The sequence below is a fragment of the Lissotriton vulgaris genome, chromosome 4_1, assembly GCF_964263255.1.
Source record: "Lissotriton vulgaris chromosome 4_1, aLisVul1.2, whole genome shotgun sequence".
In the NCBI taxonomy this organism is placed as follows: domain Eukaryota; kingdom Metazoa; phylum Chordata; class Amphibia; order Caudata; family Salamandridae; genus Lissotriton; species Lissotriton vulgaris.
Genome location: NC_141691.1, coordinates 238721077 through 238739509, shown reverse-complemented (window position 1 = coordinate 238739509; position 18433 = coordinate 238721077). Strand labels below are relative to the sequence as shown.

General features: G+C 47.8%; 1 protein-coding gene across 3 annotated transcripts in view; it reads right to left on the bottom strand.

Annotated features, from left to right (window-relative positions):
- The window catches only part of RADX (RPA1 related single stranded DNA binding protein, X-linked), a 228033-nt gene that overhangs the window by 76638 nt on the left and 132962 nt on the right, over nt 1-18433 (bottom strand). For 2 of the 3 annotated variants that reach the window (XM_086918577.1, XM_086918578.1), the window contains one exon: nt 14415-14705. In XM_086918577.1, the coding sequence (XP_086774703.1) occupies nt 14415-14705 (291 nt within the window). The remainder of the gene's footprint in view (nt 1-14414; nt 14706-18433) is intronic. The other variant, XM_086918576.1, reaches the window with a different exon arrangement.

Here is an 18433-nt window from a genome sequence, read left to right as displayed (position 1 = left end):
CTTTTTTCCTCCTCGTCCTCGAAAAGAAGACTTGTTGTACGAGGAGTGGCCTTGTTGCTGTCTCTGCTGGTACTGCGCCTTGTATTGCTGTGATGAGCCATAGGAGGTTTTGTATCCCTGATAGCTACCTCTTGTCTGTTGTCCTCTTCCTCTGGAGCCCCGAAAGGAAGTATTTTTATACTGGAGGGTACCTAGGGCTTCTGCAGTCTCTGTCTTTTTCGATACCCTGCAGCATCTCATCTATATGCTCTCTAAAGAGCAGAACTCCATCAAACGGCATGTCCAGTACCTTGGTCTGTACCTCGGTCTGTACCTCGGGGCAAAATTATGTGGCTTTAAGCCATCCCTGGCGCCTGAGAACTGCTGCCCCTGCCATTTGTCTAAATCCTGTAGAGGCGATATCCATCGCCACGTCTATCATTTCCAAGGCGAACCGCTCGCCTTCAAGGAGTATCTTCTTGGCCTCGTCTTTTTGATTTTCTGGTATTGCTCCCAAATATGGGGCAATATCCGCCCACATCTGGCGATTGTATCGTCCCAAGAGGGCCAGTGAGTTTGCCGACCGGGTGGAAAGGGCCGAAAACTTCTTACCAATATTATCGAGTTTGCGGTCTTCCTTATCTGGTGGCGCAGTGAGCGCGGCCGACTGGTTACTAGATTTATGCTGTGCAGCCTGCGTAATAACAGAGTCCAGTTTAGTTTGGCCTATAAGGCATGCCGGAGCCGTATCTGGGGCCTTATATTTTTTGTCGAGCCTGGGCGGAACTGGAAGTAGAGATGAGGGGTTATTCATTATCTTTACCCCCTGATTCCAGATGTAATCTATAATAGGGATGGATCGCACAGTCTTCTTGAATGGCTCTTTGAAGAAGTCATACAGGAAGCAATCCTGTGTTTGAGTGGTCATTTTGATCTTAAATCTTGCGGCCGCCCTTTCTACAATATTATGAAACCCTCCGATATTCTCTGGGGGTGAATCCGCCTGTGCCTGGTCAGGGGATGCCGGATCCTGAATGACGTACTTATTCCATTCATCGTCCTGTATTTCTCCTTCCTCTTGCTGTACCTCCTCTTCTTCCACTACTTCCTCTTCTTCATCAGAAGAAGGTATAGGTGGTAAAGAGACTGGATCTTGACGAATGACCAGTGGAGGTGGTCTAGGGTGAGGTAGTTGTTGAGGTATCACAGGTGTTGGTTGCTTTACTGGAGGAGGTGGAGTGGGGGGAAACCGTTGTTTGTAGTCCGCTATAAGAAATTGCAGGTCCGTCACTATTGATTCTGGGAGGCACACCATAGGTTGTGAAGAAGGAGGAGGAGTAATATGACATTCCTCCTGACATCTCCCTTCATCCTGACCCAGATCTTCACAGTCTGAGCTTTCGTGGACCTTAACATGGAGATCTGATGGACTTGTCGCAGACTGGAACATGGAACCATTATCAGAATCCTCCATGTCCAGCAGGTGGGCCGGTGGCAGTGGCTGGACTCTGCTAGGTGACGTCAACTCTGGCGTTAAAGTACTCGTTGTCAGTCTGTAATGTGTGTAAGAGCACTTCAGCTTAGGAGACTCTGTCGTCGACAAGTCCGTCGACGGGGTGGTAGTCGACGGTGGATCGTCTACGGTCATAGCAGATGTCTCTGTTGTCTTCATCGACGACGATGCTGTCGACGGCAGCGTCGACAGTTGTTTCTTCGCCGACGGCAGAGTCGACGTTGGACCGGTCAACGCCTCGTCGACGCCAGCTTCATCGACGCGGTTGTCGACGTCGATGGCTTCGTCGACGCTGGTGTCGACGACGATGGCTTCGTCGACGCTGGCTTAGTCTATTGTTTCGTCGACGATGGAGCCGTCGACGGCACCTTAGATGCCATCGATGAGGATGTCGTCGACGCTGATGTGGCTCTCGTCGACGACGATTTTTTAATAGCAATGACGGATATAATAGACCTACCCGTCGACGACGTCGTGGTAGTCGTCATGGCGGAGAAGTACGATGCCGTCGACGTAGATATAGTTGCTGTCAACGTTGTCACAGACATGGCTGAAGTTACCAGCAAAGGCTTCTTGAAAGTGGCATCCTGAAGAGAACTCTTTCCTGCCATGGTCTGTCGACGGACCTCTGAAGACTTGGGTGTCTTCTTTTGAGGAGGCTGTATAGACCTGTTTGGAGATGATGGTCTGGGCCTTTTGGAGGAGGAGTGTGAGCTCCTGAAGGAACACTCGCTCTCATCTGAAGAGACTGTCTGATCCTTCTCCTCAAGTCCCTTGAGCCATAAAAGCAGGCGCCCCTCTCTGTCTTTCAGAGTCTTGGCAGAGAAAGTGCGGCAGACTTTGCAATTCTTCGCAGAGTGGTCAGGATAGAGACAGTAGAGGCAGTCTTCATGCCTGTCATCCACATGTAGTCTCAACTTGCTGCATGAAGCACAGGGTCTAAACAGCCCTTTTTTTAGGAGTGTCAGACATGGTTGACTGAAGTACTCCTCCACAAGAATAAATTCTGTGTGAAAAGTATGGAATAAATCCAGAAATATCAGAAAGCTGAGCAGAGCTCAGTGGAGACTCCCTTAGCACGACGTGCGGTAGAAAATCTGAGGGACTAGGGCTCCTTCCAGGAAGGTTCTAGAGGGTGGTAGTAGCTGATTGGCTCCTGGACAAAGTTTGGTCCTTTTTTACAAAAGGACTCAGATAGGTTACTAATGTGAGGCCTCTGGCCTATTAGTGTGTATATGTCTATATGACATTACTATTGTTATGTACCAGGGATTCCCACCCCGACGATGGGGAATGATTCAGGCATGTGAATCTATGAAAGATACCCATAATACTGGATAACCACACTCATCCTATTAGCCCGTCCTAGATAATCAGTGGTGTCCAGGACTGATAGGATAGCTTTCCTGTTCATCTGGGCACACTCGATGCAGGCCTTTGAGTCATTCGTTGAACCCAAACACTTGAGGTACACCTCCTGGTGATCCTTCACAAACATCTGTTTGCAACCGTCCCTAAAAGGTTTAAACCCTGTAGTCTTAGGAAGTTACATATTCCCTTGCACACTAGTAGAATTGAGATAACAAAAATTGATAAGAAATCTCTTTAAGATAAGAAAGGGAATAGAGCTCAGTTCCACATCTAAAGTTCGTAAAGAAAGGAACTGACGTTGTGCGCATGGATAGTGCTTATGTGCATCTGGCACTATCCACAGCAAGAGTAATGGCAATATTGGGAAAGTTGTGGAGTTAGCCAGAAGCCAATTGTCGGGTGATCAACCAGAATCTCAACTCTGCTTAGGGGAGTAGCAAGAGAACTAGTGATGATGGCTTGGGGAATACTGTGCCGGCCCATGCACTGGAGCTACCCCAAGATTCTGTAAGCGAAGGTGTTCGATTGGTGAGTGATACTATCTGCTCCAATGCCACTAATCCGAAGTGTATCACAATAATGTCATGGAATGTGGCGGGTTTATCAAACAAATTAAATTGTCCAGAGTGGGGTTCCTTTGTGGACACCAAACACATCTGTCTCTTTCAAGAGACTTGGGCTAGGGAGGAACAACACAGAGTGGGATTTGCCGCATACAATGTTCCCGCTCGTTGGGGAGGGAAGGGGCGCCCGTCAGGGGGCCTTACCACCTGGGTCGGCTTACATTTGGGCTGTTTGGGTGAGTCCATCTCCACCTATTCTGAGGACATTCAGTGTGTGGTCCTAAAGTGGCCTAACTCTTAAAATTGCTATCGTGAATGTTTATTCACGTCCGGTAAGTCCGGCCAGCGAGTCTACCACTATTGATGATCTATCGCACTTTTTGACCACTCTTGCTAGTGACCTTCATCTTTTGGTGGCTGGCGACTTAAATTGTCACTATGAGCCCCTGCGGGGGTTGAATGAAGGAGCCCTCACGGGTGAGGATGACCATTGGGTCATCCCGCCATGCCAGTCGCTCCGTCCCAAGTCATGGTCCCCGCTAGCAATCTAGATTATGGCCCTAACTTTAAACAATTCGATCAGGGCCTGCAATGGTCGAACCCCCTTCGATATTCCATCAAGGTGCACCTTTAACAAAAAGGGTCAAGAATCACGCCTCGACTATATTATGGTGGAGACACGGCTGTGGTCCAAGGTTATCGATTTTGAGGTAATCACTAGGGTCGATAGCGACCACAATGCTTTAAGTCTGAAGATCGTTTTCCCTGGGCCTAAGGAGATCGAAATTGAAGACGCGGCAGATCAAGGTGATGGGAAGAATCTAATTAATAATAGACGTAGGGTTAAGTGGGGGAAAATTGTGGCATCTTCAGATGGATTATCCGAATTATATAACACAATCCTCATTTTGTTCAAGGAGGTTGACGTTTTAACTACTCAACCCTCCCCCTAGATTTTAATGAAAAAACTACAGTTCTTGCACCAGGAACTGGTAGCCAGCTTAGCTGAAGTTTTCAATGCCCAGGTTCCCATCAGGAGTAAAAGGGTGCCTGTATCTTCCTGGTATAACGCCTCATGTAGGAAGGCTAAATCTGAGTAGCTTAAGGCCCTTAAGCTTGGGAGTGATAAACACAAAACCCGCACTCTGAGACTCCACCATAAGGAGACAATGAACCACGCGAAGAAAGAGTGCGATATGGAAAGGTGGACAAATTTAACTTCCGCCTTCAGATTTTGGGCAATAGTTAGTACAGGGTCTGGAGAACCAAAATCAGCTATAGAACCTAACATTGAGGCTGGTGTTTGGGAAGATCATTTTAAAGCCCTATATTCAGCTGATATGGGTTTGGAAACTATATCGGCACCTGTAATTTTAACTGACCAGCGGGTTGAGATGGAATTTACTGTTGAGGAGGTGTGTCATGCTATAGGAACACTTGCTTCGGGAAAAGCTCCGGGTCTCAACAAACTCCCATGTGACCTTTTTATGCATCAACCCAGGATCTGGGGTCCCTATCGGCACATTTTTTTCAATGCAGTTTTAAGAGGCATGGAGGTACCCTGTACTTAGCTGGGCGCAGAGATAGTTCAGATTTTTAAGAAAGGCTCTCCCCTGCTCCCAGCCAACTACAGGCTCATTAGCCTCATTGATGTTCCTCAAAAAATCTTCTCGCGGCTCATCCTGGATCACTTGCAGGAGTGGATGGAGGAACACTATTTCCTTAGTCCGTACCAGGCGGGGTTTAGGAGGAACACATCCACCATGGACGAGATCTTTCGCCTCATTTTACTGTACTGGAAAACGGCAAAGATAGAGGGTGGCAGCCTCTACATGGTGTTTGTGGACCTTCGGTCCGCCTTTGATTTAGTCCCCAGGGGAAAATTGTGGTCGGTGCTTTTGGAGTTGGGTGTACCATCCGAAATATTGAGTGTCCTGATGAGGCTGCATGAAGGGAACTTTGCACAGGTCAGATGTGGGAGGAATTGGGCGTTGTCATCCAGGTTCCCAGTTGGCAGGGGGGTGAGGCAGGGGTGCGTATTGGCACCGACCCTGTTTTGCCTCTACGTAAATGGTGTAATATCGCATCTGGATGAAGTCCCCAACAATGACGCACCTAGGTTGGCAGGCAGGAGTGTGCCGGCGATTATGTTCGCTGATGACACCCTCCTGCTTTCCAAGTCTCCTATGGGGATTCAACGCATATTGGATGGCTTTGTGGACTTCGGTCGATGCCGAGGATTGGAGATTAACGCGGATAAAACAAAATGTATGATTTTCAATCCCTCTGCATCTACCCGCCTTACCCCTATTTTGGGATCTGTGAGACTGGAGAGGGTAACTACCTTCCAGTACTTAAAGGTCACGATAAATGAAAACTTCTCTTGGGGCCCCCAACAAGTAAAACCTCAAATGAATTTGTCCCAACTGGCTGGGGGAATTCTCAAGCTGTCCAATACATCATCATTTAAACCGGTGAGCCCCGCGTTAGAGATTTATAAAACCCAAGCGAGGGCAGCGGTCCTGTATGGTGGGGAGCTTTGAGGGCATTCGTGTAGGCCCGAAATTTCCAAAACAGGAAACAAATTCAACCAGCAATTATTGGTGCTCCCTCAAAGTACACCGATTCTTCCACTAAGGTTAGACCTGGGATTGAGATCTATTGAGGACAAGTTAGCACTAAAACCCCTCAGGTTCTGGCGCAGGCTCTGGGTAACGCCAGAACTGATGAACTACAGGCTAGAACTGAAGGAAATACTAAATTGTAATAGTGCAGCAAATATTCCCTGGCTCGTCTTCTTAAAAAAGGAATTTGGGAGAATGGGTCTGCCTGCCTTGTGGTATGATCCGGAAAGGGCGTGCAGCGAGGTTTCAGGCAAATCCCTCAGGAGGAATTTTATGGATAACAAACTTAACTTTATTTTGTATGATTCACATGCTGGTACCCTGACCAATTCCTTTTTAACATTTAAAATTCCTTCTGTTTTGAGGATTTTATGGACATTATCTATCCCATAGGATCAAGGAAACTATATCCAATGGAGATATGGTACATTACCCTTAAGAGCCTTCACAAGCAAATGGTCTGCCTCCACTAATAAGTCCTGTCCTGGGTGTAGCTGTAATTTAGAGGATGAATGAGTAGTTTCTGTCCTGTAACTCCAGTTCTGTAGTAGGGGTATCTCTGTTATAGTCATAATCTAGTGAATAGTCCCGCCCATGTGCGTGGACCCCGGCAATCAAAAATAATCTCTTAAGTTGTCAAAATAATGCAGAAACTGCAAAGACACTTAAGAGAGAATTTAAAGACAAATAATGCAGCCTATATCCACAGGCTACACTGTCCAGTACTTCAACTAGAAATTCCACCAAAAAAAACACCACACATAATACAGCCTGCCCAGTTTCTACCATAGAGAAACTTGCCTCCCCCAGTAAAAGACTCTGGAATGATAGAGAGGAAGGTAGGGACAGACAAGCCCCATAGGCTGCCATTATGTGGCTTAAATAGGATACTGTGCCTTTAAGAGAACTTTCCAGAACTTCTCCCAGTATCCCAGAATGCATAGCAGGTAGGGACCTGCTATGCAGTCTGGGATACTGGGATGTTCTTTTTGAAGGCGAAGCACGCCAGACCTGTGGCATTCCTTACATGATGAAATATCTCCACCGGGGAGGAGGGCGGGCGCTTAAGACTATAACAGAGATACCCCTACTACAGAACTGGAGTTACAGGACAGAAACTACTCCTTCTGTAGTAGGGGATCTCTGTATATAGTCATAATCTAGTGAATAGAATGGCAAGCCCATCCCCACACCAAAGCGGCGGTGGAGAAAAAACACATAACGCCACTACTGTGCGAACAAATTCCGCAGCGAAGCCTGCCCAACCTGAGCGTCTGCCCTGGCGTCAGTGTCCAGGCAGTAATGCTTAGCAAAGGTATGAACCGACTGGCTGCCTTGCAGATTTCAGCAATCGGCACGTTACGGAGCAGAGCCGTCGTGGCAGCTTTGCCCCTGGTGGAATGAGCCTTAGGCTTACCTCCTAAGGTCTTATTAGCCTTTTGGTAACATAATTGTATGCAGGACAAAATCCACCTAGAGATGGACTGCTTAGAGGTCGCAAGACCCGTCCTGACCGATCCATAATTGATGAACAACTGGTCAGACCTACGAATATCTTTGGTTTTATCCAGATAAAATTTCAACACCCTCCTACATCCAGGGAATGGAGAGACCTCTCCGCTGGGGATGAAGGGTTCTGAAAAAACGTAGGCAAAGTTATGGTCTGGTTGACATGAAAATCAGAAATAACTTGGGAAGAAATTTAGGGTGAGTACGCATAACAACCTTAGCAGCATGAAACACAGTATAAGGTTCAGTACAACACAACGCCTGAATTTCACTCACCCTGCGGGCCGATGTAATGGCCACGAGGAACGCCGCCTTCCAGGACAGGTGCTGCAACGAAGCCTTATGAATAGGTTCAAAAGGCTCCTTCATCAATCTGGACAGCACCACATTCAATTCCCATGAAGGCGAAGGAAGCCTGACAGGAGGGAATACTTTTTTCAATCCTTCCAGAAAATCTTTGATCACAGGGATCTGGAAAAAGGAAGTCTGTGAAGGGCATTTCCTGTAGGCAGTCAATGCAGCAAGATGAACCTTAATGGAATGAACATTAATGCCAGACTGCGCCAAATGTAAAAGGTAAGGAAGGAAGACATTTTCCTTACAGGTCGTAGGGTCATGGTTCTTAGACTGGCACCAGATACAAAACCTCTTCCACATGTAAGCATATGAAGACCGAGTGGAAGGTCTCTTAGACTCCTTCAGTATGTCCATGCAATCATCGGGCAGATTCAGATGGCCATATTGCACTATCTCAGGAGCCATGCCGCCAAACTCAAAGACGAGAGGTTGGGGTGTAACATCCGTCCCCCGAACTTCGTGAGAAGGTCCCGCCTGCACGGCAACCGAATGCGAGGAAGGAGAGACCGGTGAAGTAGGTCCGTGAACCACCACTGCCTGGGCCACTCCGGGGCAATGAGTATCATCCGAGCCCTGGACCGGGCCAGCTTGATGAGCATCGCCGGAATCAGGGGAATGGGAGGAAAGGCGTACAGAAAGTTGTTCGTCCAGTCTATCCATAACGCATTCCCCAGCGTCGCTTGCTGGAAGTACCTGGAGGCGAAGTCTCTGCACTTGCTGTTTTCGGCGGTGGCGAACAAATCTACGTCTGGAGTTCCCCACCTTGCGAAGACTTCTCCTAGTACTTCGTCGTTTATGACCCACTCGTGGTTTTCCTGAACCAGCCTGCTCAGTGCGTCTGCCTGAACATTCTGCACACCTGGCAGATGGGTAGCCGTTATCGTCAGTCCTCTGGCTAGGAGCCAGTGCCAGATCGCCTGCGCCTCCTGTGACAGAGTGCGCGATCTCGAGCCCCCCTGCTTGTTGAGGTAATACATCGTGGTGGTATTGTCCGTCTGTACAAGCAGAGAGTTGGTCTGGAAGGACGGAAGAAAGGCCTTCAGTGCCAAGTGAACAGCTCTGAGTTCCAGGAAATTGATGTGATACGTGGCCTCCATTGGTGACCACGTTTCTTGAATCTGTAGAGTCCCGGAGTGTGCTCCCCATCCCAGGAGAGAAGCATCCGTCATGACAGTCTGCGTGGGAATGTCCTTGTGAAAGGGAACCCCTCTGAGGAGATTCTCCGCCGAACACCACCACTTCAGAGACTGAAAAGCATGCAGCGACACTCTAATCTTGTTGTCCCAAGATCCTTTCCTCTGATCCCACTGGTCCTCCAAGCACTCCTGCAGCGGTCTCATGTGCAGCCGTGCGTGTGGCGTCAGGAAGATACAAGAGGCCATCGATCCCAGTAGAGAAGACACCGTCCTCACTGTTGTAGATGGAGTTGTCATAAGAGCCTGAGCCTTCCGAAGGAGAGATAATCGTCGCTCTTCCGAAGGAGACACGCTTGCTGACAGCGTATTGATGGAGGCTCCCAAGTACTGTATGCATTGGACTGGAGTCGGGACAGACTTGGCCATGTTGATGTGCAGCCCCAGCTTGTTCAAGAGAACGCATGTCTTCTGGAAGTGTGCTCGCGCTTCCGAGAAGGAGGATGCCTTGATCAACCAATCATCCAGGTACGGGTAGACGAACACCTTGTTCTTCCTCAGGTGTGCTGCTACCACGGCCATGCACTTCGAGAATGTTCTTGGCGCAGACTTCAGTCCGAATGGGAGTACTGTATATTGATAATGATTGGCGCCGACTTGGAACCGCAGGAACTTCCTGTGTTTGTGTGCAATGGGCACATGGAAGTAAGCATCCTGGAGGTTTATAGCACATTGCAAGTCCCCCTGTTGCAACTGAGGATAAATCTGATGCAACGACAGCATGCAAAACGTTTCCCTGCAAATCCGTTTGTTTGCCTGTCGCAAGTCCAGAATGGGCCTGAACTCGTTCTTGTCCTTCTTGCGAACCAGAAAGAACCGGGAGTACAGACCTCTTCCTCTCTGAGACAGAGGTACGTCCTCTATCGCCCTTTTCCTTAACAGGATATCCGCTTCCGCCTGAAGCTCGCGCAGCTGAAACTGCGAGCTGACCGGTGGAATTGCTGGAGGAGGGCTGGTGAACCGAAGACTGTATCCATTGCAAACAATATTCAGCACCCACTTGTCCTGAGTAATTTTTCTCCACTCTGCCAGACAAAATTGAATGCTTCCCCCTACCGGAGTGGGTAACAGATCTGGGGGAAGTAGGTTCCTAGGGCCTAGACCCAGCCTGGCCCTTGGGCGCCGGAGCAGACTGCTGGCCTCCTCTGCCCTTCTGGAATGGCTTACGGAACTGTTGTTGTTGCGAAGCCTGGCCACGTCCTCTGCCTTGCCCACCGAACCGCCGTTGGAACGGGCGGTACGACTTCTTCGTGTCTTTAGGCTTCTCCAGGCCCACAGCAGTGAGCGTTTCGGCCTCCGCCTTCATGCGTGCCTTTTCATCGTCCGCATGCTTCCCGAAGAGGGTCTCGCCGGAGAATGGTAGGTTGGCCACCCTCTGCTGTGCGGCCGGTTTCAAGGATGTAAGACGGAGCCAGGCGTGACGTCGTTGGTTAACCCCATGGCAAAACCCATGAGCTGCCAACCAGGAATAGTCCGCTGCCGCGCTGATAATCTGGTTAGCCACCAGCATCCCTTCATTCAGCACTTCCTGGAAGTCCTCGCGCTTCTCGCGGGGTAACATCTCCGCAAACTGCTGGAGGGAGTCCCAGAGGGCGCGGTCGTAGTGTCCCAACAGTGCCGTGGCACTCGCAGCCTTCATGGAGGTAGCCGATGTTCCACACTCTTTCCTCCCTGCCGAATCCATCCAACCGTGGATGACGGGGAGGTGGCATGTTGCTTGCGGGCCGCCGTCACAATTACAGAGTCTGAAAGGGGTCCCGCCCTCAGAAAGGCCGGGTCCGAATCGGGAGCCCGGTACTTCTTCAGCAGCCTCGATGGAGCCGCCTTCGTCACCGGAGGGGTGAGAAAAAGGGCCATAGCCGGTTCTTCCAGGCCCGGCACCAGAGGCAGGAGAGGACGAGACAGGTGTTTTTGATGCAATGTCTCAAAAATGACTGAAGTTTTAGGAGTAGGCACCGTCAAGGATATGCCCAACTTCGCAGCGCCCCTTAGAAGGACATCATGGAACGCCACCAGGTCATCAATCGGGGACACCCTCGTGTCCGGTGACTCCGACAAGGTAGGAGAATAGTCTCTGGTACCAGAGGACCTTGTGTGGGAGCGAGATTTGCGCCTCCTATGGCGGCGTCTCGACCTCGTGGACGATCTGTGTCGCGATCTCTCCCTTCTCCCAGAGCGAGAGCGAGACCTGCCAGCCCGTGGCCGCTCCACCGGTTTCCGTGGTGGGGTCTTCCATGGCTCCTCTCGGGGTTTAGGTTTTGGGGTCCCCTTAGGAGGTACAGGCAAAGACGGCAGCGAAGTGGACCTCGGCGGAGGAACCCTCGGCTGCGGGGCGGGCCCATGCGGAGGAACTGGTGATGGTGGGTCGCCAGACGGAAGTGGAGGGTTGGGTGGAGGATCCTCTTTAGGAACAGGTGGAGGTGGCGACCGAGTCGGAGATGGCGTGTACACCTCTGAGTACACCGAGCCCGGTGACCTCTTAGGCGAAGGGGGCTGAGATACAGCCCCTTCAGCAGGTGATCGCTTCCTCTTGCGTCCTCCACTAGAAGCAGTCTGACTTCTGGGACCAGAATCCCTCTTGCGCCGTTTTGGAGAGGCAGAACGACTCCCAGACGCCGACCTCTTTCTTCTCGACGCTGAGTGTCGCTTTTCTGGCGAACGTCGCCTCCGCGACTCTGGCGTCGAACGCCGCCTCCGCGACGTCGACCTCCTCTTCCTCGACGTTGACCGTCGACCTCTTCCTCCGTGACGTCGTACGCCGCCTCCGCGACGTCGAACGTTCCTTCCTCGACGTCGAGCGCCGATTCCGCCGTCTAGATGCTCTCGGCGTCGAGGAGCCCCTCGACGTCGACCGGTGCTTCGACGGCGATCGGCGGTGTCACCTCGACGGCGAGCGCCGATGCTTGTCACTTCGTCTCCGACGTCGATAGGAAGACCTTGACGTCGACGATGATGACTTCGACGGCGACCTCTCCAGGCCCTTCGACGTCGAGCCGTCACGCCGTCTCGACCCGGAGCCCCGGGGAGAAGGGGAGCACACCGCCGTCATCCCTCTCGACGTCGTCGTCAATGCAATCGACGTCGACGGAGACCGGGACTGTTTGCTGGGCTTCCTGCCTCTGGGGAGCCCCCCAGAGGCCTCAGCAGAGGCAGAGGGAACCTTCCCAGCCTGCCCAGACCCACCTGCAGCCTGCAGACGTCTCTCCTCAAGGCCAGAAAGCCTGATCTTCATCCTGTCCCTCAGAGTCCGAGCAGTAAACTGCTTGCAGATGACACAGTCCTCAGGGACATGATCTTCAGGGAGGCAGACGATGCAGACATCGTGGGGATCACTCTTGGCCTTCTTCCTCCACATGCTGGACACTTATCAAAAAGGCCAGGCATTTTAGAGCCCTAAAACGCCTGAATCGGCACACAAAAGAGAAAGAGAACACCAAGAAAGTAAACTGAAACACTTTTAAAACACAAAAGTGCCAAAATATTCAATAAACCCTTGAAACAAGGGAGAGCTCAATGCCAGGGTCCTGTAAGCAGGAGCCGGAAAAAAGAACTGAAAGTAGAGGGACCTGCTATGCATTCTGGGATACTGGGAGAAGTTCTGGAAAGTTCTCTTAAAGGCACAGTATCCTATTTAAGCCACATAATGGCAGCCTATGGGGCTTGTCTGTCCCTACCTTCCTCTCTATCATTCCAGAGTCTTTTACTGGGGGAGGCAAGTTTCTCTATGGTAGAAACTGGGCAGGCTGTATTATGTGTGGTGTTTTTTTTGGGTGGAATTTCTAGTTGAAGTACTGGCAGTGTAGCCTGTGGATATAGGCTGCATTATTTGTCTTTAAATTCTCTCTTAAGTGTCTTTGCAGTTTCTGCATTATTTTGACAACTTAAGAGATTATTTTTGATTGCTGGGGTCCACGCACATGGGTGGGACTATTCACTAGATTATGACTATACATAGAGATCCCCTACTACAGAACTTCATATACTCTTCTTTTGTCCAGCTTACAGTAAACCCAGGAAGTACCGGCTAGTACAGTTATGTAAAAACATGGGTTTTGTTCAATGTCTATATGCTTTTAGAATCCTAAAAACAGACACTTCTAGACATATTGTATTTGCGCTTTCTAAGTACCTGCTAGCTATGTGGTCCAAGCAACGACTTAATTACCAATGAATGCTAGGGTTGATTTATTTAGAAGATTGTTTGAACTGTACCATTTTGCAGGTGTCTATACAAATGCTTTTATGTATTTTTTCTTTTCTTCCTTTTCCTTTTTTTTTTAATTCATGTTTTATCTGTACTCTTATGGCAAAAAAAAATTCCGAAATAAAGATTTCAAGCTTCAAGCTTATGTGCAGCTTTAATACTTCTGAAGTTTACCGAACTTGCTGTGGAGCCACACAATGCTACCTCATCGGGCACAGGACCACTGCTTTTTGAGTTTCTGGATCCAGTCTAGTATCTGGTATATTCAAAAAGTTAGGAATCTGAACTTAGAAGTATCCAGCAGAAATTCAAAGATTTTCGTGACTCCTACCATCAAAACCACAGCCTTGATCCGGGGTTAGCACATTATGCAAAACGCAAAAAGTCATCTTAAATTAATTTTTTTATCTCCTGGAAACACATGACAGCCTATGATTTTTACTTGTGGGATATGGTCAAAAAGTCTTGCGATGTTGCAGCCAGATAAGTCTGCTAGGAGGTATGTATGAGATCAAGGATGTACACAATGATTGCTTCAGCAGTGATCGTGAGACAGATGTGTACGTGGCTGGGAAAGGACTGTCACCCCAGCAATTAAGCAAAACAAGTAACGCTTAGGGGTAAATGGATATGAATTAAGAACTGAAACCAGGTTTATCCTTGTGGGATCCCAGGAGTCAAAACAGCTTTATCAGAAAATAAGGGACAATTTTTAATATTGAGATTCATTAATTAAGGAATGACTGGACCCTATTCCTGAGCACATTAAAGGGATACCTGCTCAGTAAGACGGTGGTCCCATGTTTGCAATGAAAAATAATTTTTCGGTGATCGATCAAAGTTTTAAGTTGTCAAGTCAATAACATTTTCCCAAATCAACATCATGCAACAACGGAATACAAGTTGTTTTAGTTTGAACAGGGACACTTTTTGTCTTCCTAAGAAGGCAGGGACATGATGGGGGTAAAGACAATCTCAGGTGTTTTTTAAAATGCATAAGGGTGTAGGATCTGAAATTTTCCAATAAGATGAGAATAGTTTTCCATGAGGTGGGACACATATGCCTTAAACAAAGTAAAATGACAACTGCACACTTCTTACCCTGGATTGTCAAAATATAGTATCCAAGACTACTAGCAGGTTTGAATTTGTCAACTGCTTCATCTGATTGGCAGTTTTTAGCTTTGAGTTTCGCTGGATATACATTGAATTGTTGCATTAGGAATTCTTTATGGCTGTAATCAAACTGACGTGGAATACTTTCTGGAAGAAGAGGGCAGTATTTTAGATGCTCGATCAAGTTAAGATTGACATCTGACCACATTTCACTTTCCCATCTTCCTTCATCTGCTTCTTTCTCATCAGAGGCTTTATTTGTGCTTTGTTCATCTGCTAAAAAGAGAGGATGAAAAATATTTATATTCTGGTGGCTAAATAGTGTGAAAGCAGTAAATAGTCGTTAAAAAAAGGCAGACCGGGTATAAAACAAACTAGCTTAAATGACAATTGCTTATAATGTTGAGGATATTTTGATTACATTTTAAAAAAGTAACTAAGGTTGAGGGCTCTTGTATATCTACTGTACAGAAACGGACTAATTCTTGCACCATTACAGGGCTAGGACGTTCTGAAATGGGAGTTTACCTTCTCGTTTGTTAGACTACAGATAGAGAATACATGACATACATATCTGACCTTTACAATTAGTATGCGTTGACAACCATATTTGAGTTGAAATCTAGGGTGAACCACTGGAAAAAAAAATGTTTACAAATTCTAAACACTATCTGGCCAACAGACACTTTACCAAGGAAGCCTCATTTCCTATATCAAAGAAAGAGGGGAACCCATTGTCTTGTGAGGTAAGGTAAACTTAAGATTCACTCTCAAGGACTGGAACAAAACCAGCAATTTCTTGCCCTATTAGCCTCATTAAAAGTTGTCCAGAATTTTGGGACGAGGGGAAGGAGGGAGAGATTCTGTGGCTGGAATGAACAATTACGGGCAGTATCCCCCTCACATAAATCTGGACCCAGAATTGTAGGGTCGTGTACAGTGTATAGTTCCAGATTCTGCAACCTGTTCTGCTGACATTCTCCATCTGCTCCGAGTAGGTGGTATATGACAGCAAACCTGCATTGGGTTTACCTGTGTGTAGTTCTCTGTCTGGCAATCCTGAATATTGGGCACCTAGGCCACAGAGTAGACATGAGTGGTATCACCCAAAGTACTGCTCTGGCTGCCACTGTTGCATAGACTAAGGCATTTACCTAGTTCTACCAAGTCTGGCTTTCCAGCCCTTGGGTGTCCGAACTCAGTCAGTGCACCAAGCTTGAGTATGAAATTCCTGGCTGTAGTAGCTCCACACAACCCCAAGTCACAGACCCTAGTCTGTGTGGTGTTCGCCCTTTCTGGGTTACTAGCAGTACAGTCTCATAAAGGAGTCAAGGACCCAGTGGTAATTCAAGCCCAATTTCTGAAAGTACTGCATTAAGAAAAGGCACTATATCTTTAAAAGGGTTTATTTCAATAGCCTCATCCTGTTGCTTAGTGCATTAGTAATAATCACATAGAACATCTTTAGAACAGAGCGTCACTAACAGTGAAAATAGCATGAACTTTTTAAACATGATTGCAGTGTTCCTGGCAGCCTAACACCCTATAAACTACTTGTCTGTGCTACACTATGACAGCATGGAGTAGCTAACTTGCCTCGAGTTTCTTGGGATTTAGTGCACTGCATACCTGTTCAAAGCAGAGAAGCTGTGATTATCAGACTTCTGCTAGGAGAGAGTGTTCTCTAGGAAGGAAGACATACATCAGCTGGGCTCAGCCCCTCTCCTCTCTAATTTGGATCTCAGCATAGAAATGGGTGCTGCAACAGTCTGGCAGGACCAAATGCGATAAACTGGTGCGAAGACCTCTCTAATTCAGTGGTCAATTCACTCAGAGAGAGGTGTGGCGCAGCAGACAGAGTGGCTGACTCCGGAGCGAAGGGCTCGTGGTTTGATTGCAGGCAGCAGCTCAGCACCATGTGACTCTGGGAAATAGCAGACTTAATCTCCCCGATGACCCCCAGCTCCTTGAAACCCCCCACAAAACAATTGAATTATGACGTACATATAGGGTTGATCACTGACTTTTATCCTAGTTTGGGGTACTTTCCACTTGGTCCGAGACAACCAGTATGAATGAGCATGATGGAATGCACTACATTTACATTTACATTTACAAATACATTAACTCTGACTACATGTTTATTTTTGCACATTCACAGTCAGAACTTGAAACAGATATCAGGGAACTTGTATCAGATTTGTGTCACCTTGGCCAAAGGCAGACTTGGCTAACTTAACATTCTCAAAATGGAGTCTGTCTTTTGACACTTTACAACAACTGCGGCTTGTACTTCTGAGTATGACATCATTGAATGACCTGTAAATGGATTACATAATTCGAAGGATTCTAATTTACAGGAATAACGTAAATAAAATCAACAAATTCGAAGTAAAATTTATGATCTCAGAATGGAAAACGGAAAACTTCACATTTAACATGAAGCAATAAAAATCAGCATAAACAGTATACAATAAATATATGTATAGCAGCATAAAATAATGCAGTGAGTTTTGCACAAATCCTTTCTTTCAAGCCTTGCATGTTTCAAGCAGCAATATAAAATGGTGTATCATAAAGAAAAAGATATCACCATATCTGGACATCAATATGGGAAGAGATTCATTGTGTTAATTAAATAGACTAGAGACAATACTGCAAAGGTTGAATTGGGGAAAAATCTACTTGGGAAAAACTAAATGATGAAAGAAAAAATATTCAAGGGGATTCAGGACACCTTTCTAGTTTATACAGAGGGCGGCTGCTCCTAGCTGTCAGCTGAAATTATTTCCAGGATAGCATCAAAGCACTTGAGCCGATAAGGCCCCTGGGGCCACCATCCTTTCTTATGGTCCGTGTTAGGTCTGGGGGTCTCTAGTTGGCAATGGTATTCACCTTTGTCCAAATAGGGACCCCTACTTCTAAGTCAGGATAAGGGGATTACACTCCTTAATAACCCCTGCTCACCCCCTTGGTAGCTTGGCACGAGCAGACAGGCTTATCTCAGAGGCAGTGTGTTAAGCATTTGTGACTATACACAGTAATACAGTGGAAACACTACAGGTGGACACAACACAGGTCTTATAAAACATAAGTATTCTTTATATAGACTTAACACAAGACCACAAATGACAAAAAACTACAATACTACACTTAAGATTACTTAAAAGATGATAAAAGTTACTTAGTTCAAGTTGATGATAAATGCAACAAAGTTCTCAACAAAGTACCTGGATGCGTAAGGCAAAGTAAACAAAAGGTTCGCATAAGGGGAGATTCTTTGGTTCCGTGATCCAGGGGAAATGATGCGTCGTGCCCCAATGCTTGCGCAGAGTAGGGGATGCGTTGTAATCCTTACCGGTGCGGAGGTGATGCGTAGATTCTCGGCCTGCGGGCCCGTTTGATGGCCAAGATGGCGCCTTGATGCTATGATCCGGTTGTGATGCGAGAAGATGGCGCCCTTGATGCGATGACGCTGCGATGATGATGCGTAGGCGCCCTGACAGCCTTTGCTACGACTCTGTACTTTGGAGCCGCGACAGGCACTGTGACACGCTTCTCCGGTGATGCGATGGAGACTCTCTCGATGGCGTCACGCTTCTCTGGTGATGCAACAGCAGGCAGCTTCGATGAACACCCGCTTCCAGGGAGATGCAGCGAAGGCTCGTTTCTCCGGCGATGCGAAGATTTCAGCTGCGGCGGCGACACGCTTCCTCTCGATGCGTTGCGCTTCCAGCTCCCAGCGACAAGCAAATGTCTGGAGGTGAGAATTCCCAGGAAGGAAATTCAGAGGGGAGCTGGAGATCAAGTCTTTTGTCCCTGAGACTTCAGCAGGAGGCAAGCACAGTTCAAGCCCTTGAAGAATATTCTGTAGATGATGAAAGTCCTTAAAAAGTTCCTTCTCCTTTCCTTGGCAATGAAGCAACCACTGCACGCCAACCCGACAAACAGCACACTGGCAGAGGGGCAGTCAAACTCCTGCAGCTTTGTTGGTTCTTCTCCTT